This window comes from Trachurus trachurus, assembly GCF_905171665.1.
Source record: "Trachurus trachurus genome assembly, chromosome: 6".
NCBI classification, from domain to species: Eukaryota; Metazoa; Chordata; class Actinopteri; order Carangiformes; family Carangidae; genus Trachurus; species Trachurus trachurus.
The window spans coordinates 23708603-23736395 of NC_139897.1; the positions used below are offsets into that span (position 1 = coordinate 23708603).

Here is a 27793-nt window from a genome sequence, read left to right on the forward strand (position 1 = left end):
TGAAAAGTTTGCCAAAGTCCCTAAAGCCTAACGCGACTATTAGCTGTGTGTTTATTTCTCCGCCGGCACCATTTACTAAAAGTTCTTTATAGCTTACACATGCTGAATGAGACACTTAACACTCTCGGCAGTTCATCAGCAGTTCAACACCTCTATATAAAAAAAGAAAAAGAAAAAAAAAAGAGGAGTCAGTCAGTGTTGGATGTGTTTAAAATAAGACGAATGTGCCCAGAAGGTGTCAGTAGTGTAGTTTATGGCAAAGTCTGCTCCAGTGCTCCAGTGGAGGAGGCTGTCGGTTGTACAGCTGTGACTGTCCATAAGAGAAAATAGCTCACAAATTCATGTCATGTTTTTGATATGCTTGCCATGTCAAGTCAATGTGAAGGGCAGCAAGGACAGTGGATTTGTTTTCTATTCGCTTTATTTTTGAACTATGAAGCTGATAGTAAAGTAGCTATGCCTCGTGTGAAGTTATATTAAACTTTTTCTCTCCTTTGGACAGGAATGGCTCCAAAAATAAGCTGGATAGGCTATTAAAGGAGAGAAAGGGCACGTTTCCACTGCTGATCAAGGTAGACACAACCATTCATTCATGAAAAATGTGACTAAAATGTGATTTAATATTTTTGTTATATATTATTCTTTCCCCAGGCTTTGGTTGGGTTTTATTTTGTGTGCCAGCCACTATTACTATTACTACACTTGCATATTACTACAGTATATACATGTAGTGCTGCTGCAATATCTCTGTGGTGTGACAGTAGGCCAGCGAGCAACTCTACACCCTGTGTTGTTGTGCAGGCCATTAAATACATGTTATTTAGGTGATTGCGTGCACTCAGCAGAACTGATTTGTTAGGGAACATTCTCTGCCTCGTTATGTTCTTGGCGTGCATCGCCGCCGAACCATCTGAGAGAGCTGCCCTTCTCCCATTTGCGAAATGTTGGGAGAGCAAAAACTATACCCCAATCCTGAGCGGCTATAGGGCCACATGCTGTATCTACGTAACGTCTTCTTGCCATGACTCCCACCTCGGTTTTAAACACTGCCATCTCTCCCACTCTTCCTGGAAAGTATACCACAACTTTTTTGTGCTCTGCCCTTTATGGGCAAGTTCACATAGCAGTGGACTCATTCAACCCCCCTCCTTCCCTCCTTCCCCTTCCCCTCCCTTCCTGCGTGGAGGGATTAGAGTGTTTCAAAGCCCCTCAGACCTCCCTCATTGAGCTCCTGTAGTAGGACACTTTCCTACTTACTGTTGATTAAACTTTTAATACAGTTTGGAGCTCTTTGCCATCAGAGTGGACAAACCAGTGGAGCAGGAACGAGTAAATCTCCTCGATGTGACACATTGTTACAGGACACCGCTGGTTGACTCACTTTGATGCTACCTGAGCTCAGGGTTTATTCGGACTCTATTAATAACAGACGCTTTGATGAGGAAAATACAATGTAGATGTCACAAATATGAGGAATGAGGGACGTCAGATTTGTAGCGGCACGTGCGAGGGAACGAGGGAGGATTTTAATGAGTGTAATGGGTCAGTGTAATTTAAAATATAGATCTCAAACCAAGCTCATACACTGTGCTGTCTTGTACTACAGCTTTGCTCACAGCAGGGTGTCCGGTCAAAGTCTTCATCTCGTAATCCCATCATGGCTGTTTTAATTGCTTTGATCTCAGCCAATAGCACAGAAAGGCCCCTCACTTACGCACTTTTCATTAATTAGAGGGCACTGCCAGCAGGTTGTTAAGCCAAAAGACACTCGAGATAAGAGCGCTGAAAATCTTTGAACATCAGTGAGAAATTGGGGGAGCTGTGTCGGAGGCATCATTTGATGGTATTAAGAGTTTCTGCTGTGAGTGGACTCTTCTCTCAGGGTGTCAGTTCAATAGGTTTTTTTTTTAAGTGTTTTTCTCCTTCCAAGTTTGGATATCAGTGGAGAGCATGTGCGTCATTGCAAATGCAGACGCAAGCAGCTGCTCTCAACAGAAGCAGCGCGCCCCTTCGAGATGTGAAAAGCCCTGAGACTGTAGCTAGCAAGGCGTTTTCATTTGATATGACTCACTACTGAAGTCCACCTTTGGCATTTAAGCCTTTTTTTAATATCAGAAAATGCTGTAAGATCGTTTCCAAAATGGATCTACATTATTTTTGGTCTGTTGTCAGTCAATCAACTAATTTATTTACAAAGCTCTAATTACAACTTAATACAAAAACACTTGCTATTGGATCATGACCTTGGATATATTTTGTGAACTTCATGACCTGCTTCAGAGTATTGTTTACCAGAGCAGACCCATACACCTGGCCCAGGTTTTACCCCCACACACGGGAATAGGGAGGGTGCCTCCCCATTATTCTGATGAACCTAGCTCCTGATAGGGTTTCTCATCACAGCTTTGTCCCTCGTTGACACCGGACCCCCTGGATTAAAGCCGGTCATTTAGAGGGAGAGCTCTCGTCTGCTGAATTACAGGCTGCTATCAGTGTCACAGAGCACAGGGTTCACACTGTGCATCTGTGGCTGGGAATAAAATATATTAAAACCAATATTAAGCTTGCTTCCCGTCGTTTCTTAAGACATCTCTATTTATGCACACATTTATTTGTGTATAAAACTGCATTCAAGCTTGCTCGCCACTAAAAAAGGCCTCTGGCTATCTCTTGTTATTGAGTCGGTCACATGGCCCATGTTTCTCAGCATGTGAATCTCCATGTTCTCTAAGCACCGTAACAGACCGAGGCGTAGCAGCATCCTTGGGAGCTGTGGATGACTCTTATCCCTCCCACTGGTCCACACAGGACTGTGAAAGCTTGGCCACACATCGCCAAGGCTGAGCCCATTCACAGCTGCACAGCTGCTCGTTCCCATGGTGGAGCGGTGCTGTTGTGGTGCTGCTCCAGAGCGGACAGCTGGAGTGAGACACTCCCCGAGTCTGATAAACATTAATTGGATTTACAAAGAATGCTGGGTAAACAGCCACCCAGGGAGTTTTGTTAATGAGTGCCTGACTTGGTTGCATGAGGTGTCTGTTTTCCTTTAACAGTGAGTCATGCAATACAGAGAAACATGGTATGCCAACGTCCTCCCCCGTCGCACCCTCTTCTCCCATCTCCATAGGCTCTGGAGCATTGTTGTGTAATAATGTGTTAAGTCTTATTTAAAATACTGTTATATAAGACGACAGCTTGTTGCTACCTCGTTAGGCTCACTGACTTATGGTAACACAGCCTTACATGCATGAGATGCCATGGCTCCTTTTGTTCATGGAGACAGTACAATAACTTGTTCACTTATTTACAGTTTGTTTTGTATGAAATAAATATGGCTCGGAAAAAAAGGCAGATGAGTCAATTCGCCAACTGTCAGTCAATAGTACAAATTGATCAAATAAGCAGTTAAATTAAACTTGTTTCCTGTGATTACACAAGTAAGCTTATGTAATCATACTGTACTATTTTAGTCTCAAATGGTACAAATGTATTAATTAAGAAATGTTGACGCATTTTATTGTTTGTCCAACTAAATCTTACGTAAATAAAAACTTAAAATAAAAAGTATAATAATAAAAATATTAATAATAATTTTTAACTTCACTCATACTTCACTCATAAAGACTGATAATTGTGATACATAATTGTGTTCACAGTAATCAGGATTAGCCATGTAGTAAGGCCTGTGTTGGTCTCACTGGCCGGAGAGTGTCAGTATATACCTGTGTGACATCTGCTCAACGCCAGTTCAGTAGATTACACCTGAGCCCGGGCTAATAAAGCCATTAGAATTTAAGACGGGATCTCCTTTACAGACTCTGATCTGGCCACTGCGTTTTCATGACACTGGGTGGAACAGAATAGCCTCTTGTATTTGGCACCCAAAGACAACAGGCGTTTTGGTCCCCTTTGTCCACATCTGCCACACATGTCGTCAAGATTAAATCCTGCAATTTGTGCTAATTGTTACAGTTTGAAGGCAGTGCGTTGTCTCTTGTCAGTTTAGCTTTTGTAACCGGGTGGTGACAAAAGCGGATCGCCTTGCGAAGGTTGTTGTGGAAGGTGACAGGGGAGTGACTACTTATGGGGTCAAGAGAAGGGCTGAACAATGCTCATCTTACCTCAGTGACAAAGCTGCCCATCACTCCTAGTGCACCAAGGTGACAGGCGAAAAAGAGGGGAGATTTATGGGATACAGAGAGGGGTGGATGGGATTTGTTAAGTAACTGTGCTGCTTTTAGAAATTGGAGGACAATATGAGGAAAGTTAAGATGGAGACGCCAACTTCTAGGAAAGGTCAAAATGGAAAATGCCACGAGCCGACTTGAGCCGTGTTGCCTAGAGGTTTTGGTTCATCGGGACATCAACCGGAGCCATTCGAGGACAAGGTGTGTGTGTGTGTGTGTGTGGCCCCGGAGCTGCCGCAAATACGAGGCCATCATCACTCACGCGGGCCTGGCTGCCTGAGCGCGTCGTCTCCATCCTCAGGTTCTCAGACCTGGCAGGGCAGAGTCTGGGGCATTCGGGTCAACATGCACACTTCACATGATAGGGGCTCGAGTCGACCGTGTTGTAAGCATATTTTAGTACTGAAAAGCTATGACACACACATTTTGATGATGGAGATCTCACACACACACACACACACACACACAAACCCACAGCAACTCAGCTGTCTCCGAAGTGAGGCAGTTATTTCATCTGATAAGTTTCATTGAAGCAACAGTGACTGGTCTGTCTGTGGGGGCAGGCAGAGCCAGACATGGGGCCCTGGGTCGGGTCTCATTCCAGGGATGGGAAGCAGCATATCTTAGATGAAAGAATGATTAATGAGGTAAGAGTGACTTCCAACTCTGTGGAAATTTCGAGAGAAAGACAGCTGATTGCTCAACAAATAGGCTACGATGTCATGGAGGTATAATTTATCGAGAGAGAGAGACATCGCAGAAGCTTCTTACCCCTGATTCATAATATACTGAGCATTTTCTAAATGTTTTCTCTTGGGATTTGAACCGAACAACAGAACAAGTATGCAAAAGTGGGATCATGCCAACAATGGTTTCATTGCTGAACGTGGTCAGGACATCAGTGAATCTCTCACGGTATTACAAAGCTACATTTACTATTTGTCATTACGTCCATTTTCATGCTTGTATTTGTGAGGTATTCATTCGTTAGAAACTGAGGGAAACATTTAAAATAGTCATGCACAAGAATCGGTGGTGTTTTTTTTTTAGGGGAAATTAATGGTTTATAGAGGATGTCTTTGCAGAAATGCAGCAAAGACAAAAGCAGTACTGTATATGTGCAGTATCATTGTTATTTTTCTATCTTGTGTATTGATTGGATCTTCGATGGCTGTGTCTCTTTTTACCGTATGGCTGCAATGCAAAAGAATAAGAGATGGTGAAATAGAAAACTGGAGGAATAAGGTTTCCTGAGAATTGACTTTTTTCAGCACAGAGCTATAACGGTGCCTGCGTAAAGAAGGAGGTCTGTTTTTTGGTACATGGCAAGAAAATGAGACACCTCAGTTATTAAGTGGGGATGAGTCCCTTCTAATCAGCTGTTGGTTGTCTAGTCTGACACCAACTTGTTTAGTTACTCGGAGACAGGATTAGTTCAAAAAGGGAGACATGCATTAGTCTGAAAAGTCAGGGATTAATTTTGCAGACTCGCGGCTGGGGAAAACGGAAAAGGGCTATTGTTTATAAAACAGTCCAGTCGTCTACAAAACAAGGCCAGGGAAAGTGACAAGTGATCCGTGGCCCAATTCTGGCGGTTTTTTGTGACAGTCTGGGTCACAGTCTGATAAAGAAGACAGACAGGACGCCCTTGTACATCTGCTTGTGGTTATTACAGTACATAAAATGATGAGCAAATGTATTATAGAGCACGAGAGGATTATGTCTGTTCTGTATGTAGGTGGTCTCAGCAGAGCTGGCAAATATGAAGCAGGGGGTCAACCTGCACCTTCATCATCCATCCCACACAAACACACATGCAAACACACGTAGGTGGTCAAAAATAATGCAGAAAATTATATAATCTACAGAGCTGTACATGTGTCAACAAGAAGAAAAACCACAACACAGAACATAACATAACACGACCAACCACACAAAAATATAAATAAGTGAAGGTCTGGAGAATGATGGGTAATAATATATAAAATGACGATATGATCAATCAGTACTGTATCGTTATTCTGCAGTTGTCCAAATGTCTAATTCAAAAATCAATAACTGAAACTTACTTTACATATTATATTATATTATATTATATTATATTATATTATATTATATTAATATTTGCCATATTAAGGTATCAAGATATAGAAATATCTGGAAAATATCATGTTAATATTTAGGGACAAATTGTTTGATTAATCTGGTTATTTCCTTCATTAGTGTGTTATTTATGCTGGACATTCTCAATCTCTATTTGATTACTAGTAGCAATGAGACAGTAATGATTTTGTTAGATATCTTATATCTTTAATATCTAGTTGCAGCAAACCTTATATTATCTGTATCTAAAATTTTGTGTCATTCTGACTTGTACTTTTTTGTTTAGTTTTTTGTTCCCTGGTGATTCCCTTACATTGCTTTTCTGCCTTCTCTCTCTCTCTCTCTCTCTCTCTCTTTTATTGCGTCAGGTGTCTGTAATGTAATACTGTGTTACTTAAGCCACGCACTTGTCACCCTCAAATGGTCCTCTGGTTGTCTTACTGTTCTTACTGTGCCTGTGTATAAGCAGTGTGTGCGTACTCTAACAGAAACAGATGCATCGACATAGTTTATATGTTTTACATGTGTAGTTTATACACATCTATGTATGAATACAAGTTATTAACAATCATTATGTACAATTTATGTACTTTTCGTTCCTGCTTTTTTGGATGTGTGGGGTTTAAACACATACACACACATACTGTACCTCAGTACAAAATGTTCCTGAATGGCGCTGCTCGAACATACAAACGACTATTACTGATGCATTATTACATTTACCCTTGATTGTGATTTGCTTCAATCAAAAAATTGGCTTGTGTTGTTGAAGTTGGACACAACACAAATGAAGGAGGTTTTTTTTGGTTTTGTTTTTTTCTCTCGCCTCCTTCTGTGGAGAGTCTCTTCACGTGGCTAATGAGATTGGGCTTGGCCTGAGCCCTGCTTAATTTTCAGCTGTGTCCACAACCACACACACATGAACTGACTTGCATGAACAAAGAAATGCTCATAAAATCACTTAGAGCTTTTGACAGTGCTTGAGGATAATCAGGCTAATATTTAGAAAATGGTTTGATTGCAATAATTTAACAATAATAACGGCTGATAAGCACACAATGACTGTGTGCTGTTTGTTCATTAGTCACAAGTATTACAATAGTTTAAGATGAGTCTGTTGCCCCTAAGAAAATATAAATCCTTGTGGACCCAAAAATGTAGGGTCTCAGTTTTCTAAATAATACTCGTTTTCACATTTAAAAAAACAATAACAGAGACTGACTGTGTGCCATTTATCAATGAAGGGAAGTGCTCCATTAAGTCCTTTGAGTTCCCATTCATAGATAGCTGGATGAAAGGCAAAGGGCACGTCACCACAGACAGTTAATCCACATTTCTTTGCCAACGAATTAGTATTGCCAAGCAGTAGTCTATTAATTATCTCACATGTAAGTCACAATTGAGCCTTTAATTGTCCCTCTGTCTGTGAATGTCCATGTGCTTGTATCAACTTGTAAACCTGACCCATATCTCTCAGAAGCCTGCTGTCTGTCTAAAACTGCAGATGCTGCTGTCCACCTGCCAGCCAGGTCAAACTACCCCGCACTCCTCTCTGCCAAATGGCAGGAGACACTGATACTGTCTGTTTTGGCTCGCTTGAGTTTGCCTCGCCTGGCAGCTGGCAGCGATTAGCCAGGAGCCCAACAGAATGTAAGGCACCAGGTTATGATCCTCTAAGAGGAGGTAATTTGGTCCTACTTTAACAGAGTCTCATCTGGCCCGGTGTAGCCTGCCCAACCACCTGCCGTTTGCTCCATCCAGATCTGGCCTCGTGGCCCGGAGACATGGAAAAGGCGTGGCCATGACAGGCCAATGGGGTGTCGCAGGCCTCAGTTAAAAGCTGGGTGCAGAGTCATGAATTAAAAATTGTAAATTAAAAGCCACAAGATGAGCAGGAAGGATACAGCAGCTACCGCTCTCTGTCATGTAAGAGTCAGGACTAGCTGAGAGGGCAGTAATGAAATCCAGCACCCTGGTGCTTCATGCTACAGAAATAGCAACATTTTTCCTGTCACCAAAACAAAGTGATTTACAGATTTTATTTTTGGTAGAGGGAGGAGCTTGTGCAAGCAAAGATACTTTTGCTCTCTAAGAGGACATGTCCTTTACTATGAAAACAACATTTAAAATTAAATGTCGCACTGTAACCTATAATAACTTCAGTTTAAATAGAGAGCTGGCGCTTTATCCTGTAAATAATTTAATCATTGAGTCAGTGAATAAAGAGGTACAGAAAGGGTAATTACAACAGCACAGCTCTCCCATGAGCACCAGCTGCATAAAGCTCACAGTCAGCTTCTGCCCTGTCCTGCTGTGGACTCTGCAGTTCCCTGCTGCTGTGTGCAGCAGACAGGAGGCTGGGGGTAGCCAGGGTGTGGTGGTGGGATAAGCTTTCACCTGACGCAGTATTTGTCAGCAAGACTGTAGCATCCCACAGGAGGTTTGTGGCAGCCGCTAAGCAAGCGGAGACCCATAGATGAGATGGTGAGGGAGATAAGGAGAAGCGTGGGGTGGGGGTTAGGGGATGTGGAGTGGAATATGACAGCAGCCACACCGGCTTTGTCTCCAGGATACAGTGGCAAGTGAGAAAGGGAGAGGAAAGTCTGTTGGCAGAGCAGGCGTCTGTCGAACCACACGGGAGGCCCATTAGAGCCGTACCTCCTCCCCGTCTGACTTCCTCAGCCCCATGAAGAGCCCACCTGGGAGTATGCTGGGATGCACAGTGTCTACAATACCTTTCTATCTCTCTGCATCTCTCTAGTCCCATAGCCCCACCCTGCCAGCCCCCCTTCTCCCAACCTGCACTCCCAGAGGCCTCTTTTACAGGAAGGTAAGTGCCAGGCCCCTGCTGCTGTGTCTCCGGCTCAGGATGGGTCCCTTGTCGAGTCCCATCCATACGTCACTGGCAGCAGAAGCAGCAGCAGCAGCATAGACAGAGAGCGCTCCCTCACTGGTTACAGAAACAGCACAAAGCATCCTCTCAGTGTCTGTCTGCAGCCTGCTTCTCTATTCTGTCTGTATCCAGGAGCAGAGAAAGAAAAAAAATAGTTTTCTGACTGGGAAGGAGAACACAAAGGACACCACGAGGTCTCAAAGAACCGGAAAAACAACCTAATATGGCAATGGGATGCAGCGATTGCCAAGTCCAGAGTGCAGAGAGTGAAGAGTTGTGAAGAATCGCAGTAGTAAGTTCTGCAGTAAGAAGCAATCTGAGGATTTCATTTTTGCACACATCTGAAGAAGACAGTGGTAAAAGACGTTCTGTGAAGTTCAAGAGGATTTTTTCTATAGTGTCAAATGGAGTTAAAGAGCAACACTTAGTTTCTAGACTTGAAGCAGCAGCAGGAAATGCAGGCCTGGCATCATCATCACCCTTCATTTTGCTTCTGAGGGCGTCTGTCCGATCTGATCTCTGGCCTGCTGAGTGACTATACCTCCTCTACCTCTGACTGGAAATGGTGTGCAAAGGCTGATGTGGGCTTCAGGGTCTGGTGGTAGCACTATGGGGGAGATGTGCTATGTGGGAAGACGGGACCTCACCTGCCTGCTGTGGGTTTAGCCTCCTCCACGGCTGCTGCTGGGGCAGGAACAGGAGGGTCCAACCTGAGGTACGTTTGGAGGCTGTAGAGGCAAGACGAGAAGAAATCATTTGTTTTCATTTTTCTATCCACCCACACACATTAACATTCACATACTGTAGTCTTTTATGTATCTCCTGTGCTGAGCATTTACATACCAATTTTTCGCACAGTCCTTGGTTTATCTTGTGTTATGTACATATACGTAACCCGTGATGTTGTGTTTCATTACTTTTTGGTTGTCATGGGGAGATATACAGTACTGTATACTAGTGTATTGTTTTGTTCCGCTTCCCATCACCAATGCTTTGTCACCTGGGTGACAAAATGCACACAGCGCGGTAACTCTCCCAGGTGAACTGTGTCAAACTGTCCTTTGATGATGTGTAACAGTTCAGAAACTTCAGAGCTATACCACAACACTTTGCATTCTTGCTAAGGGCGCACTCACGCTAGGCAATCGTACCGTGCCCAAGCGCGTTTTGCCCCTTAAAAGGAGAATTCCGGTCATTTTCTAAGTAACGCTCTACAGCTCAAGGTGCCCAAGTGCGACCATATAGGAAAAAATCAGAGGAAAATATGTGCAGACCGGACCTAGCTCTCCTCCTGCTAGCTGCGCTACACTGCAGTTAAATAGCGAAGTAATGGGAGCAGTTCTTCTAACGGCGACTTTGGCTGCTATTATGCTCAAAATATAACTACAAATGCTTTGCAACATCCACCAGTTCCTTAACACACAACACAAGTGTGCATAACTTTGTTAATATGAGAGAGCAGTGTTAACATGTGTGTTTTTATCACATACCTCCGGTCTGCACATATTTTTCTCAGATTTTTTCCTATGGTCGCACTCGGGGAGAGCTGCAGAGCGTTACTTAGAAAATGACCGAAACTCTCCTTTAAGGTACAGATTATGCTAGTGTGAGTGCAAGTGTACCATTCTTGAGGAGTACAATTGGTCACGCATGCGCACAAGCACGCAACACGCAAAAACGTTATTTTTCGGGTTCATTCTCCATCGTGCTTCTGCAGCTGTGTGTAAACAACAGTCACTTAACGATTACGTCCTACCACGTGTATATGTCGTATCAACGGGATATCACATGATGTAGCCTATGTGTCAGAGGCAATGGCAGTGCGGGCCAGTGTCAGTGCTTCAGCACGGAACAACTGTCTGCACCCTTAGATTATTGACCATTATCATATGTGTGCTGCTCCTTATCTTACTTTAGCACAAAAGCTGGGCGAACAGCCTGATTTAAAACAAAAATGTCCATGAGTTTACCAAGGAACCAGGAAACTAAAGACTCCAGGAAATTACTGAGCAAAGCCATAGACATAACTCCCTTTAAAACCACAACCTCACTTGTACAGATTAAACAAACTGAGCTTTGGGTGCTGGTTGGCAGATTTGTCAAAGGCAGGTTAACTTTTCCTCTGTTTCCAGTCTTCATACTAGGCTCAGCTAAGCATTTCCTAAAAATGTTGTCAAAAACCATTCCTAACAACAACAAAAAAAAGATTCTTGGATAGTTTAGCCTATTTTGTCACATAAACATTACACAAACAAATATACAGCCTGTTGCGCTCTGCTCTAATCCAGGTTGTATAAGATGAATGCCTCCCTCTGCAGTCCATGTCATTAATATTCAGACCAAGCAGGCTCCCACTTGTGGCAGAGTGTTCCCAATCTTCCTCTTGCTGCCCCCCACCCCACTGTGTCCTTATTCTCCCCAAGGGCCACTTCACCAGCAGGGGCCAAACACACCTGAATCATGCATTAGTTCTTGTGTGCTTGTTAGCTGCACCTGACACATGTCTAGCTCCAGTAATGTTATTGTTAATTATATTGTGCTACTGCTTATTGTATTGTTAATTCATGAAATACAACAGCTGATAAGGAATAAGGGAAGAGATTCATTGAGAGTAATAATCCGAGTAGAAGCAGCTTCCTGGATGGCTGCTCCTCAATGCCCCAAGGCTGAGACTGATTACTGAAGTGGCTATACTGCTGTTGCATAACTGTTGTCATCTAATCATATTCATCCCCTTTACTTGTTCTGAGCTCCTCTGCACACGGAGAAGCTGGAAACTGTTGGAGTGGCCCCCACCCCCTGCAGTGAGGATTAGTCAATGGAAAACAAATGATGCTCTCATAGATCTGCATCATGTTTGCAGCACAAGGTTAATGCTGTAATGCCTGGTCTGTTGTCATGGTGAAAGATAAGATGTGATTTCACCTTTTACATTTACTCACATGCCATGTTCAACTTAGGTTTTCGGATATTAACTGCTCTCTTCTCTTGGTGTAATTTAGAAGTAGCCTACACAGTATAGTCAAGACAATTGTGAAAGTTTCCAATATGCTCCTGACTGCAGAGACATCCAATCATTAATTAATCTTTAAAAGTTTTTCGGTTATTTAGTCACGTTTCTTCAGCTAGTAAATGTTGGCTTAGTGTTGGCTCTTAGTCATTCTGGCAAGGTCTCCCAAAAAAGATATTTACATCTTCATCAGAGACTTTCCTGATTAAAAAATAAAAACATTTTAGGCTCGGCTCCCCTCCAATGAAAAACAAGTTTGTTTGTTTTTTACCAAGCCCACATGAAATTTTGGAAATTATATAATACAAGACATATCATACGCAAAATAAACACTCAAAACCATATGAGCACTTCTAGCTTGGAACTGCACTGTAGCCTACCAATGATGGTCTAAAAAATACAACACAAACCTGAGGAACCAGAAGAGTTGTGCGACACTGATTAGGCCAATGTAGGCTAACCTTATAATAGCTACAGACAGACAGACAGACAGACGGTGTATAATAGGCTACTGACATGTGTTGCTCAGTGCAACAGTCTTTATAAATGAACACGACATTCATGCCTATTGAAATCTAAATAAACAAAGAAGAACACTAATGTTCTATCTAGGCCACAGTTGTAGCCCACCATTGACTTTCAACCTGTAGTTTGATCATCATGCTTTCAATTACTACCAAAGCATTTCCTCATATTGACTTGGTAGTAGTTTGCAAAATTGCTGTTAACTCAAAAGTAGGGTTGCCAACCGTCCCTTGAAATACGGAATCGTCCCGTATTTGGAGACTAAAAGACATGTCCCTTATTGAACTGATACGGGACGCACTTTGTCCCGTATTTTTGAAAATCCATGTCGGGCGATTTTTATTAATGACCCAGTGCAGTTGTGACTGCCGCTGCTGACTCTGCCTGTCTCAATGAGCCTCTCATTGACCAATGGGACACCGTTATGTTGCTGGGTCGCTTAAGTGTTGCTCGGATACGCCTGCGAAGCCGCTTTCATTGATGTGACTGATGCAAGTGCGGTGGCGAAAAAAAAAACGACCGCAGACGTGTAGAAAAGAACGGGAAAAGAAACACAAATGGCAGGAAAACGTGAGAGATCATTTATACAGAGCCAACCGCACATCTCCCAATTAAATGTCTGCATTAGTCACGGAGGAATCTCTGAGGATAAACAGCCTGGGTCAGGACTCAGACAACCACAGTGGAAGGAGATCTTCAGAGGAGTTAGGGAGTTTGTTCTTCACCAGGTAGGCTATTTCAGGAGGCTGATATAGCATGTATTAATAATTATATTTATTTTGACTCAAATCTGGTTGATAGATAGGTTAGCAGTGACAGAGAAGACGGCAATCTGAAAGTATAGCTCAGTGTTTTTCAACTTTGGGGTCGGGACCCCATGTGGGGTCGCCTGGAATTCAAATGGGGTCGCCTGAAATGTCTAGTAATTGATAAAAATATTTTTTAAACTAATTATTATTCTTTTTAAAATTATGATTAAAACACCACACACAACCCTAAACAACTGTATTCTATAGTTTCACTTTCTCAAATTTAAATCGAGTTGCAGCATTAGAAATATCTGAGCTGGTGCATCTGGATTGACAGGGTCGCCAGAAATTTGTGATGTCAAAAAGGGGTCACGAGCCAGAAAAGGTTGGGAACCACTGATGAACCACAGCAAAGCTGTCAGGAAGGCCTGTTGCAAGATGTTTAATCACATGTAATTCACTGCTCCTCAAAGTAACCTTAACTGTTAGACTGCTTGACTAAAATATTAATAATGATAATAATAATAAAAATCATGTTGTATTTATTTATGCCCAACCTTCCGCACCTGCACCTGCGCCCGCCCCCGCCTCCCCGTGCGTGCCCGATGTCCCCTGTCCCTTATTTTCACTTCAGAGAGTTGGCAACCCTACTCAAAAGACACTGGTGAGTAGCCTAGATCAGCTTTGATATTCAATGTGATGACAGGAGACAGGAAACTGTAGGCCTAGTGGTTGTCATGACAAACTCAATTAGCCGCTTGTTAGCCAGTGGCTTCATTACTGATATTTATTTACTGACATTAATGTATGACAACAAATGTCAAAACGTCATGAGTTTGCGTAAAGCTCATACATTATTCTGTATTTCATGGGGTAAAGAGGGAACCGGAAGTGCTAAAATGCTAACTAACTTCCGGGTTTTGGGCCGAAAATCCCTGTCTGTTAATTTGCGGGGGGCAAAAGAAACCAAGCACCAGACCACTAGGCCTACTAAAAATATTTTTGCACTGCAGTAACACAGCCATTAACGCTCCGTCAGCCAAGCTGCGTAGTACGGACTGAACAAACACAAAACATGGACTGTAAAAACTCCTACCTTGCAACGCTGATTTGGGGGGCACAAAAAACTCGTTATCCGACGCAGGGTCAGTCAGACCGAGTCTCAAGCTTGTGTGAGTCTCTCCTTTGTTTGTCTGTTTGGTCTCATTTTCATTAATTGTGAACACATTTCAATAACACTGGCCATCTTGATAGTTGATATGCACGAATTCCCACTTGTCTACCTGGCGCGAGAAGTGGTGATGGGCGGGGCACGAGGCCGGATGACGTAGTTAACCTGGGTGTGTTGGTTGCAGACCTTTCCCACAGGTTTTTGGCAACTGTGATAAAATTGTGTAAAACGGAATAGGCTATTAATTTCGGCTGATTATGTATGATCCTTAAAACATTATGCGTATTGTTGGGCAACAGAATGACATCCCTGCTGCTTTCTTCAATTTAGGATTCAAAGTTGTGAATAGTTTCGGCTAATTATTTATTACAATAGCCTATAGCAAAGGGGATCTGAAAGCATCGTTTTCTATCCTTTGGCCCATGTTTTTAATGACTGAGTGATCGGCATATATAATGTTTTTTCACCAGTAAAATTTCAGAGAGCTCCTCAACTACAAGTGACGCCTCATCTATTGACAGAATTGTGTCACTTGACTGGTGAAAGACGAGCTCTGCTGAGGCTGGGTGACACCCCTTTGACTGTCTGGGAGCGAGCAGTGTAAATAACATTTACTGTAAATTAAGTGCGCTCCAGCGCTGTGGCCACGACGTGCGTCGGTGTAGACCCTTTCTGTGTGTGTGTGAGTCTGTGTGCGCGCAGCGTCGGTGTGGGAGAGCGCATCAGTCACAGCGTGGTGTAGGTGGACGACAGCAAACGGATAAAAAAACAAATCTATATCGGGACATCCCCAGCTGTCAGCGGCTGAAACCTGAACAGGTGGCTCCTTCAGTGTCTTAGCAGAGCGCGTCAAGGCGCAGAGACCCTCAACAGCTTGTCTCCCTCGCTAATCTCTCCTCTGACGACAGCGCCGTGTGCGCGTAAAACCAGCAGCACGGCAGGTTTGGATCGGTGGATGTGATCAGTCATCGTCGGGATTTTACTCATCAGTGTCGGTTCAGTGTTCACCTCGAAGTTTGGCTGCTCGTTGACAGGGGAGTCTTTTGGTTTTGAGACTTGGACTTGCAGAGTTGGATACAATATGACTTTTGCTTGGATTTTATAGCCTATAATCTCGCCGCCTCCTGTGTGTTTGGACTGTCAAAGCAGCTGTAAAGACTGACATTGATAACACAGCATGTTGCCAGAAATCAACAAGGTGAGGCACTTCGCTTTGTTAGGAGGTTGTGGAAGTAGATTGTGGTGAATTGTAGTGAAACTGTGATACTCAGGTTACATTTATGCCACTTTTTTCTTTTCTTTTTTTTCATATTATGAATCAGAGTGTGGTGTGGCATGGCTGCTCTGGTTATCAATGAGTGAGTTTCTGATGTTATAGGCGTACTTCATCTCTCATCATACCATGTTAATATTCCTGATAAAGCATCCATATTTGCTTTTATTGTCTATGGAACAAGAGATACTTTTGCCCAGATCACAGGGTTTCATATCTGATCAACTCCATTTGAGGAGAATCCCTCCACAAGTATCTTTTTATTATTATTATTCAAGTAAAACTCTGTCTATTATTGAATGTTTATCTACACTGATTCATGCCAAGAACGTGGAGTCATTCTCACTTGGGAAATATTTCCATTTTTCCTCCACAAGTTATCGCACTTGAATACTTATTTTGTAGTCCGCCCCCTTTCTCCCTGACCGCCTGCCAAGTTCTGATGAAAAATCTGATCCATTTCTATTTCAGTCGATGTTTAGCCTACTTATTTCAGCGTTTGTTGTGCTGACAGATTCTGTAAGCCTATATGGGTTCTACTGTATTTTTCACACCTTACAAGGAAACTGATATAAATTTAACCTTTGCTGTTTTGGGATCTTAAAAGAATTTAATCTTTCTACTGTTTTTAGCAACAGAAGGGAGAAAACCCCAGGAACGTTGACTTTGAAAAACCCCCCTCTCTCCCCCGCAAGCACAGCACAGCAGTACTTAACTTTGATCACATGGCTCGATCAGTGATTATGGTGGTGTCTTTACAGGCGGTCTACTGTGTGGTCGCAAGCGATGCCAACAAGAATCAGTTTGTTATGCATGGTGAAAGTGGCAAAGAGGTGAAAAATGACTGTGCATATCTGACAGCTGATCGTGTCAGCTGGCACAGTTTTACAGTTTGTTGACGTTTACCCCTCAGTTACGCCCGGGGTTTATTGCTTTGCTGACCTTCTGACCAACTGACCCCGGAGGACCTTAATGAGTTAAAGCTGCTCTCACATACCTGCAGGGCTGATCCCCTATACCTCCAGCAAAGACCCCCTGTCAGGGTCGACATCGCTCTTCTTTGCTCTAATACTTCCATGTAACTTTATCGTTTTCTTTGGCACAGTTAGAGCAGAGATGCCGTGTTTCATGTCATGTGTGCTGAGTTTAGATGGACTGAATTTAGTAATGAGAATATAGGAACCGATGTCATTTAACACCTGCTGTGTTGAATCTCATCGTGTACCGAGAGAGGTGAAAAATCCCCGTTCATTCACTTACTCATTATAACCCTAACACCCCAACACACTATCACATCTCTATCGCATGTGTTCAGCTGTAAATGACTTCTTTATATAGTTTAGATCCTGACACTCATTCATCACAGTGGTATAAAAGGTCACAGAGTCACTATTTGTCTTTGGTCCACTTGGACACATAGTATTATGATGCCACTGGTTTCCACTGGCTCAGTGCCCGTCAGTCAGGCTCACAGCTGACCATTACAGGTGATGGTTTAGAGGCCAACCTGCCACGGTGACCTACATGACTCCTGCTGTCACTCGCTTGCGCGCCTGAGATTGTAACATGACTACCCTATTGCACTGTACCCTTGTTTGGTTTCATTGTCTTGTACCAAAGGAGGACAAACTGTTTGTGTTTCATCTAGTTATCAGCAATCAGTCTCAGAACTGTAGAAATCACAAGTCAGTTCAGTGCCTGACCGAGAGAAGGGGTCAGTTCATCTCCTCCCATACGCTGAGCCGATGTTGCTTTTGATTTGCACTCATGTGTTACATGTTAAGATTATGATTGGGATGCTGTTTCCCCATCTAGCACCTGCCTGTCTCACCCCTCCTCTCTCCCTCACTGCCAGGCTGGCACAGTGAGCTCAGCACATATCCCCATATGGGGCTAAGCTTTATTTCACCCATATGGTGTGTCACCCAACACAGTTGCACGCTCACCCGCTGATTAATATGGCACGTGTAAGCTGGCTTGGTGTTGTAGAGCAGCCTGCAGAATCATCCCAAATGCATGTGATACTTTTTTTTATTTTATCTTTTTTGATCAGTTCATTCAATCTATTGCGTCCCTTTAACACATTATAAGTACCGCTCCTCAGTGCATATAGGCTCAGAGGCACGTGTACATCCACTGCCAGTCACATGGATATGCACATGGGCACACACACACACCTGCACCAGCTAGCAGGTACACAGAGAATACTGGATGGCGAGGAGGGCGAGGGGGGGTGGTGGTGTGGTTGTTGCTGGGATTTTTGCAGAAGTAATCTATTTTAGGATCACAGTGCATTATTTTTGCCAGTCTGGCTGCAACCACACTCATCTGCCCGCAGGCCGCTCTGTGTTTCTCAACAGACTGGAGAACACTGACTACATGAACACAAGCAGCAATTTCATTATTATTATTTTTTTTTAACACAATTGCTTTAATCTGTCTGTTTTGCTGTAAAAATCTGATTATGGGATTAATGTTGTATGCATTATGCTGTATAAACAGTAAAAAAGAAAAAACAGGAGGGGAGAAATGTGGTTACCCAATGTTTTTTTATTTCTAGTGTGATGTAAATAAAAGCAGCACTTGTTTTTCTCCCACTTGGTAGCATATTTTATGAATCATTCTCCTTCCTCCCACAGACGTCACGAACTGAGCCCTTCCCTCACCCTCACCCTCACCGACTCCCCACAGAGGGAAACCGGCTTGGAACAAATCGACCCTGCTCACAGGTCAGCGCTCTCCCTCTGCTAGATGCTGCAGCAGCTGATCCAACACACATACATACTGTACCATGCTACCTTTTCCCTTTAGTGTTTGGCTTACGTAACCTGTGCTTGAAGCATTATGAATGATGCTATCAACAACTCAAAACATTGCTCCAGGCGCAGTAGTTATCCTTTTCTTCTCCTTTTTTCCTCCACACAAACACAAGAAACTACGCTCAAATGCCTTCTCCCATTAGAAATCATTCCCAGTACATCCAGTAATATTCTGACATATATCTTAGAGATTATTTTCCTGTTTTGATGAATAACCTTTGCATGAATTATGCATTTCAATCACAGCAAAGAAGCCTTTGCACCATCTATACAGACATTTAGTAACTCCTAAGAATAGCAATGGACGCAGATCTACACAGTCAATTTTCAATGATACTAGAGCATCTTATTTAAACAGCATGCCCCCCAGTTATGTACAGACACATAACTGTGTTTATTTCCTTTGCCTGTTGTGGCAAGTGCTTGCGACTATATTTAGCCCTATCTCTATGCGTCATAACCAAGTTGGCAGATCCTGCAGCAGCTCCTAACACGTGAAACATGTCTGTATAGATGGGAAAGCTTGTTTTTTTTCCTGGAATGCTGTTAATAATTAATATGAAAGAATGTATTATGTTGCTAATACAGTACATTGCTGAAGGCTACACAATAGCATGTAAGAACGGAGAATAGTTGTGGGGTGAATTTTATTTTTCTTTATTTCAAATTTGTGGAATATCTGACCAAGAGGTGCAAACGTGAAAAATGTTTTGAATACATTACATTGCACCTCTTAGCATGCATACATTTCTTTTGTAGGATATCTTATTTTTCCCAGAGAACTTGGCACATCTCAGAGGGCTAATTTTTCGCCCATCATTGCCAGGGCCGAGCCTTTCAAGGCCGTGACACATGTAATCGTGCTCTCTGAGCAAGCAGAGTGGCAGCCAGAGAAAAGCAGGTTGCTGCTCCTCACCTCCCCTACAGAGCCGACACAGACAGACTCTGTCAGGACCCAGCCTCATGGAGCTTTGTCCCCATTTCACTCTCACCCTGAGAAGTAATTCCAACCACAGCCTGCTGGGGGGTCCCGGTCACCTGAGCCCCCATGTACGAAACAAAATGTGAAAAGGGATGTAGATCACGAGCTGAGAGCCCAAACCAAAACTGACAAGTTGCAGCTCAACACAAAGTTGTACTCATGAAAAAATGAAAGGGGGCTGTGACAAGCTTGTAGCTCCAGCTTAAATAGAATAATACATTTCGACTTCACGCTGGCTGACCCACTCTCTCTGTCTGCTTCTGTTGTGTGTTGTCAGTTGGATGGGATGTTCACGATTTTTTTTTTCTTTCAATTGTTGTGCTAACATATAAACTCTCTAAAAAAGAAGATCTTAAAAACCCTCCAGCAACAGAAGTTGGTCAATATCTCTGTTGGTTTACATAAATAGTCTCCTTGGGGTTTGTGTATTAAAAGCTATATATTCACACTATCGTTTTATTTTTCATTTTATGGAGTTAAGGCAATACAATTAAAACTATCTATCTCCCTGATTTACAGAAGTTTGGCCCTGGTGTTGGGACCCTGCCTCAGCTTGAGCCACCAGTGGTCCAGGTGGTGGTCAGCAATGCCAAAAACCAGCAGCAGCAGCAGCAGCAGCAGTCGGACCACATCTTGCCCCAGATCGCCAACAAAGGGGGCCAAAACAATTTCCAGACACACTCGGTGAGTTACTCATACAGTTACATTCATATCACTAGTAGTTTTTAATATCCTACAGCAGCACGTAGTGTTGTGTGTAGCATTATAGAAAGAAAGTTGGTATTCAGTATTAGGTCATACTGCAGTTACATTATTTTTTTCTATTATATTCCTATTATATTGTGTGTTTTCTCTGACAGGATGACAGGCCGAAGCCCGCCCCGCAGTTCACCATGCGGTTCGGTGCAGCAATGGACAAAGTGTCAGTCTCTCGCAACAGCAAGGTTGTCAGCAACAAGGTGGAGAAAGAGAAGGCATATGAAGGACAGAGATTACCCATGTCACCAATAGGTATGTTTTCATGGATTACAATGAAACCAATGAGTTGTTATCTTACATACTGAATCTCCTGGAGTGTGTAACTAAGTAACAATTCAGACTCCACAGATGTAATAAAAATAACTTGTCGGCCTTCGAGCCAATTGTTCGGTTCACAATCCATTGCTCATGGCAAAGGAGTAATCAATACGACAGTGACTCATACTGTCCTCCTCCTCTTTTTACTTCCGGTTGCAGAGGCACTGAAGAACTTCCAGGAGAGGATGACGGAGTTTGAGCAGGAGGAAATCATGGACTACACAGAGATCTGGTTCCTGGGGCTGGGCTCTCAGAAGCTCGAGGGTTCCCAAGGAGCGCCGCAGAACTCGGGATATGATGATGAGCATGGAAGCTACGTCAGGGTAAAATAGATTTAAATGGCATCTCTGCTGTTTGTTTAACATGTTTATTGATCCATTAAGACTAGTACCTTTAGGCACCCATTGGTTTTAGTAGATGAGTTTTATGTTAAATCAACGTGCAGAGTATTCAACAGCTATGTCGTGCATTTGTGTCAGCCCATGAAAAATGTGTAGAGCCATCAAACTGAGATATGAGACAAACATAAATTGGGAATGTAAAGACATCGGGTCATGTATCTTTTCTGTCACTCATGCACACAACATACACTTGCAGAGACGTCCAAGCTGCACTAAGCTAAACTGCACCTGACCAGATGCCTTCATTTGACCTTAATCCAGCAGCTGCAGACATGAACTCGCCATTCTGTTTGGCTGACTTCATTGTTGAATTGTACAATAAACTGCACTGAGGTCATTACAACAGGCTTAACGGCCCTGTATCAATCAATAGACTGACAGACAGACAATGACTGACTGATGTTTACACGCCCACATCTCTGTGGAGCTTCATCTCGTTGCACTGACAGTTTCACTAACAGTGCAGTGCATCATTCTGAATGAAATAATCTCGCTATTTATATTTTATTTTAGCACAAGTATAGTATACATGAGAGTAAATTCTGCTTTTATACTCAGTGTGCTCTTCTTCTTGGTCTTCCAGGTGCTGCACGACCACATTGCCTACAGGTTTGAAGTGCTCGAAGTGATCGGGAAAGGCTCCTTTGGGCAGGTCCTCAAATGTCTGGACCATAAAACCAATGAACTAGTAGCCATTAAGATGATCCGCAATAAGAAAAGGTGAGCCATAAGCTTTTAATCGGAAATATTTTATTCATCAAATCTGGGTTACAGCACCTGTGTCACTAGGCTTGATGCTATTTCACTGTATAGACTTATTTATTTTTCATATTCAACGAGTCACCTTTTGGCATTCATTTGAGATCTGACAACCTGTTGTGGGTTTTTTTCCCCCACATGCCAGCAACGTGATCATTTTACATTTTAGGGAGTCTGCCAAATCCTGATTTAGCATGACAGAAGTCTGCACCTCTTGGTGTTATCTTACCTGTTCTTCCTCACAGAGGATCACAGTGGCAGCAACTGCCGGAGTCCTTATAGGTTAGATGCAGGAGGAGCCACCAGGTCTTACCCTTACTTCAATTATGCAGAAAACAAATGAATGCAAACTGCCTCAGGAGAACTCTGCACTGTTAGATAGCTATCTTGGATCAAATTTCTCCTGAGCAAAGTTTGTAAATGAGGAATATTGAGGAATTTGAACGACTGTTGTGCTGGGAAGAAAACACCCTGTCAAAGAAAAGTGATAGAAAACATGTTCAAAAAGTAATATAAAAAAGGTAAATTCAGACAATTTCAGTATGTGACAAACTCTTGTCTTATAGGTTTCATCACCAAGCTCTCGTAGAGCTCAAGATCCTGGATGTGATAAAGCGGAAAGACAAAGACAACCTGCACAACGTGATCCACATGAAGGAGTACTTCTACTTCAGAAATCACCTCTGCATCTCCTTTGAGCTCCTCGGGTCAGTATATTCACTCACATTCAGCACACAAGGAAGCAGGCCTGCCTGTTCAGAAAATGCTCTTGCAGGAGACAGTAAAGGTGTCATTGAATAATTGATCCGCTAATCAAACATATTTGAGGTCGGCCACCTTTCCTCGGGTACCACAGAAAGGTCAGATACCACTGTGCTGCCTTATCAGACGCTTCTCACTTGTCTCTAGCCTTTACTTCCACACCCACCTCTGCACAACTGCAGCCAGTCAGGAGTTAAGTGATTACCTGTGTACCTTAAGGTGTCTGTGTTTTAGCGAGGATCGCCACCGATATCTATTTGAGGGAGGATAGTTTTGTGTATCACTCTGGCTGAATGACCTTTAGAGGACGTCTTGCACTGCCACCTTGTCTAACATTACTGTCACCGAATCCTTTAGTTAAGGCCTTGATTAGGGCCCTATCTCTTTCCCCTTCTTGCTTCATGGTGTGAAGGCTCCTGTTACACAGTCTAAAGAAGTTTATGTTTATCACAAGTGGAAAGAAATAGCGTGAGGACACACTGCACGTCTCTGTCCCTCCTCCAAATGTGAGGACAATCATAGATTTACAGTAGATGTGCTGCTATAGCTGATGTCAATTATTTGAGGGACATGAAATGTTTTTTCTGAAGGAGTCTTTTCTGAGCTCCTTCTAATATTTCTAGTAGAGATGGATGAAGATATAAAAATAAATTGTTTTCAAAAGATTTTGTGTGCTAACCAAGCTTTGCATTGTTGTTTCTCTTCGCAGGGTCAACTTGTACGAGCTCATCAAAAAAAATAACTTCCAGGGCTTCAGTATCGCTCTCATCCGTCGGTTTGCCCACGCTCTCCTCAGGTGCCTGCAGATGCTGCACAGAGAGAAGATAATCCACTGTGACCTCAAACCGGTACGGACTTCTCCTGCATCTGTTACACCTTATAATACAAATTACCGGGCAGGATTTAATATACAGACAAGTCCACAAAACCTGACCTGGGCCACACAGTTGCACTGAATCACTGTATTACTGTCGGTAATTGCACTGCAGAGGATTCCCTCACTGGGCTGTTGTGTGAATATTGCTCCATCTTGTGGTGAATTGTGATATTGCGCCACTTTTTTTGTGTGAAATGCAATAATGGTTTACTGTTTGTTTTTACTTCTGTGTAGGAGAACATCCTTCTGTCTCAAAGAGGGCCAGGAAACATTAAGGTGGTGGACTTTGGGTCAAGCTGTTATGAACAACAAAGGGGTAAGGGGCTGATGATTCATTTTAGAGAATGGGAACATTCATGTCATCCATCCAACCCAACTATATCTCATTGTCTTTCTCTCTCTCTCCCCCTTTCCAGTGTACACATACATCCAGAGCCGCTTCTACCGCTCCCCAGAGGTGATCCTGGGCCACACCTACAGCATGGCCATCGACATGTGGAGTCTGGGCTGCATCCTCGCTGAGCTCTACACAGGCTATCCTCTCTTCCCAGGAGAGAGTGAAGTGGAGCAGATTGCTTGCATAATGGAGGTAAGACATGAAAAATAACTGTGTGTGTGTGTTTTTTATTTTTTAATATGGCTGTTGAGTTGCTACAGAGTGTGAAGATAACCCTGATGTTATTACGTACAGGTTCTGGGGATGCCTCCGAATGATTTTGTGCAGTCAGCGTCACGGAGGAGGTTATTCTTTGGTGAGAATTTTTCTTAAATTAGATCTATTTCCCATTTTATTATTGTGTGCTTTATCTGTAGAAACCCTTGTATGTGATACAGTAAACTGGGATCATTATTTGAGAAGATGGATGTATAAAAAAGCGAGGTATCATGGGAACAAGCAGATAAACCTTGCTGTGTTTTGGTTGCAGACTCCAAAGGAAACCCGAGGAACATCACCAACAGCAAGGGGAAGAAGAGGCGACCCAACTCCAAAGAGCTGTCGGCTGCTTTGAAAACAAATGATGCTTTGTTCTTAGACTTCATCCTCCGCTGCCTCACGTATGTCACCTTTACATTTCTGCTAGATTCTACATAAAAAAACTGCATTGAAGTTCAAATAACAAGGTGCACATGTGTACTTAAATTACTTCTTTCTACTTGTCAGTTGGGATCCGACCAAGCGTATGACTCCTGATGAGGGGTTACAGCACGAGTGGATCCTGGAGGGAAACTTTAACAGAGTCCGTCCAAGGACCAGGCCGACGGGGAAGACCTCAGACAGCTCGACAAGCACAGACAGGCAAACAAATGGCAAGCCAGGTGAGAGTGCAGTCAGTTCCGTCATCTATATTGTGATTTTTAGTCTACATGGCCAAGACTAACTTTACCTTTATAAAATCTATACAATTCGGACTGAATGATACATGTTTCCCCAGTTTTTTATTACTACTTTACTTACGTACTTTTTATTTATTATCATTTCGTAAAAAGTACAGAACACTATACTGAAATGCTACACCTTAAATAACACAGGAAATCTAACAATGTTCTATATGTTTTTACATCTTTACTGTCTCCAACCCCCCCATCGCAAAAAAGCACAATACCTGACATAACAGTTATTATCACTGGAGACAGCAACACTCAATTTCAGTGTTAGAATTAACAATAGTTAGGACATTAAAAGTTAAGATAAAGACTAGAGAGCTCAGTGTTACACTGCAAATAAAAAATTTTGTTAAGTCGTTATTCCAAACATCCAACATCCTCCACAAATATGGAAGGCATGAAAATATTCTGCTTTCCTCATGTTATGTTTCACGTGTATTGGTAGGAAATGTCACAATAGTTATACAACTTAACTTTCCTTTAGTATTTGTTAATTTACCATCATCTATTGTTGCATTTCTAAACCTGTTTGCATCACTAGAATTTTTTTCCCCCATTTGATTTTTGTGGTAAAAAAATAAGCCGTAACATTTTATTGAGTGATACAGATACCTGTTGCACGTTTGAAATTTCTCTTTGCCACTGTTTCATTAAGTAAACCTATAGTTTAGCTGATGCCATAGCTACAGACACACCAACAGAGTTTCCTTTTCACTGTCCTCAAGCTGACATTCAATGTGCTTTGTTTCCATTGTACAGGAGAGAAGGTCAGTTCAGAAAGAAACACGAACGACAAGCTGAAGAGAGACAGCTCAGAATCGGGAACAAAGATGACACCCGCTGAGCGTCTGCGGCCCATCGGGGCATCGGCAGAAGAGGAGGTATGCGAGGGCGAGGGCAACCAACGCTCCACGGATACCAAACAGCACGGAGGGGGAGAGAGGCCGGTTCACATCATCATCAAGCCACAAGAGGGAGTGAGCACGGAGAGAAAGGACTGCCAGGAACAGTGTTTGCCCCCCCTCGTTTAACAGTCCAAGGGAAAAGTGGGAACTGGGTGCAGAATGACCGCGCTGCTGAAGCGGAAGTCAGTGGGACGGATGAGAGAAAGTTGCGATTGTTTGGCTGTGCACGTACATTACAGAAAATCAAAAGATCCTTCATTGCTGTTGTTTGCTGCAAACATGTTGCTGCACATGACGTCATATAACAACAACGTGCTACAGATGTCAGGGCCAGTTGGAAAGCGGCTGAAGCTGATGTTTTTATATTGACGGGTAAAAAAGATACCAGTTCCCACCTGCCGTGAACAATAGATGTGGTGGTGGGGTACACTCACCATCAGCTAAGAGGGATATCTTCTATTTATTGTTTTAAGAATGCAGTCATAGTGTTTTTTATTCTGTGAAACTTTGAGTTTGTATGGCAGTGATGTCGATCAATCAGTTGTATGTGTTTTTTTTTACATATATATATATATATACATATACATATATAAAGGTGTTGAGATCCAGTTGCAGTCAGCCAGTGTATTTAAATGTGTCACACTCACAAGCTGTCTGCCACATAAAAAACACACTCATTGAGTTTAAATCAAATCGTTAAAATACCAACTCATAGTACAGCAAAGACATTTTGCTGTCAGTGTCTCCTGTGTTATTTACTGAACCCATCTTTGCTGCGCATTGACATCTCTGATAAACAGGTCAGACTTAAACTTCACTCAATTTCCATGTTTTTTTAATTTAAAAAAAACAACATAGCTGACTTTAAAAAAGTGCATCTGTAGGAAATCAGTTTGTTTGTCTTTGCTTTTTTCCTCTCTTTTCTTTTAGACATTTTAGATTTGTTTTAATTTGGTAATGATAAAAGATTTGAAGAATTGTGTGCAATAAAGGCTGAGCCAAAAACTTTGTTTTTTTTAAAACATGATGTTAACAAAGAAATATTTGTCTTGTACTTTATAATTGTAGAATGCAGTTGATGACCTCCTGATTAATTGTTTTGCTTATTTATTATGGAATATGTTTGATCCTATGTTTCGTATTTTGTTTAACAATTTAAATTTAAATCAACAATCATAAAATATGTATTTGTAATAGAATTTATTGTAAATATTTCTGCTGTAATTTCTTATGTATGTGTAATACAGAACATATTTTGAGAAAATATTTCAATATTTGTTGAGGGGTTTAGACAAGGTTTTACTTGTTGTGTTGTTACTACATTGAAAGATTTTGTCTGTGTTGTTCATACTGTAACATTTTTTATATTAGAAACTAAATTTAAAACCCTATTATTGATAGTTTGTGCCTTGCAGTATTAGACATCTTGCACTTTACTATTGTGTGTGTAAATCTGGATTAGAAACTGCTGGATTCTTAGCTGTTTAACAAAGGAGTTCAGACCACTTTGCCAGGATCCGTTTTATTTCACTAAATGATGTCTCAACTAATTTTGCAGGACATGATGAAACAACTGTTACTTTATTTACCATCTTTTAACAATTTATTAATGTCTTTATTCGCCAACAGAGATCCAATTTAATTTGAAGATAGACTTGTGCCCTCACTATTAGCTAAACAGCCAGAGATTAGAGAGGATGGATTGTAGCTGACGAAAGTCAATCAAAATCATTTTTATGATGAAATAAAAAGTTGTTTCAAAGACCGTGTGTTTTGATCTTTCACAGTTTTATCTTCATGTGCTTATGTGCAATTAAGCCTGGAATCAAACTGGGGCCTTTTGGGTAGGCTACATCTAAATCCTCGACACCCTGTAGCTATACATTTGGTATGTGGGTAGTATGGATACATGAA

At 42.3% G+C, this 27793-nt stretch overlaps 1 protein-coding gene across 4 annotated transcripts; it reads left to right on the top strand.

The window, feature by feature from the left end:
- The first annotated feature begins 418 nt into the window (after positions 1-418).
- On the top strand, positions 419-27592 carry dyrk4 (dual-specificity tyrosine-(Y)-phosphorylation regulated kinase 4). 4 transcript variants are annotated; one of them, XM_083973086.1, is made up of 14 exons: positions 419-572; positions 18551-18640; positions 20232-20396; positions 20573-20723; positions 20949-21112; positions 21774-21910; positions 22516-22656; positions 23421-23559; positions 23823-23904; positions 24005-24177; positions 24280-24340; positions 24515-24644; positions 24751-24905; positions 25734-27592. In XM_083973086.1, exons 4-14 carry the CDS (start codon positions 20606-20608, stop codon positions 26003-26005), a joined length of 1572 nt encoding a protein of 523 aa, XP_083829212.1. In that variant the 5' UTR covers positions 419-572; positions 18551-18640; positions 20232-20396; positions 20573-20605; the 3' UTR covers positions 26006-27592. The 4 variants fall into 4 exon arrangements, with proteins under 4 accessions (XP_083829212.1, XP_083829211.1, XP_083829209.1 ...); XM_083973085.1 differs by lacking the exon at positions 419-572 and adding an exon at positions 4777-4834; XM_083973083.1 differs by lacking the exon at positions 419-572 and adding an exon at positions 5020-5102.
- The last annotated feature ends 201 nt before the right edge of the window (positions 27593-27793 follow it).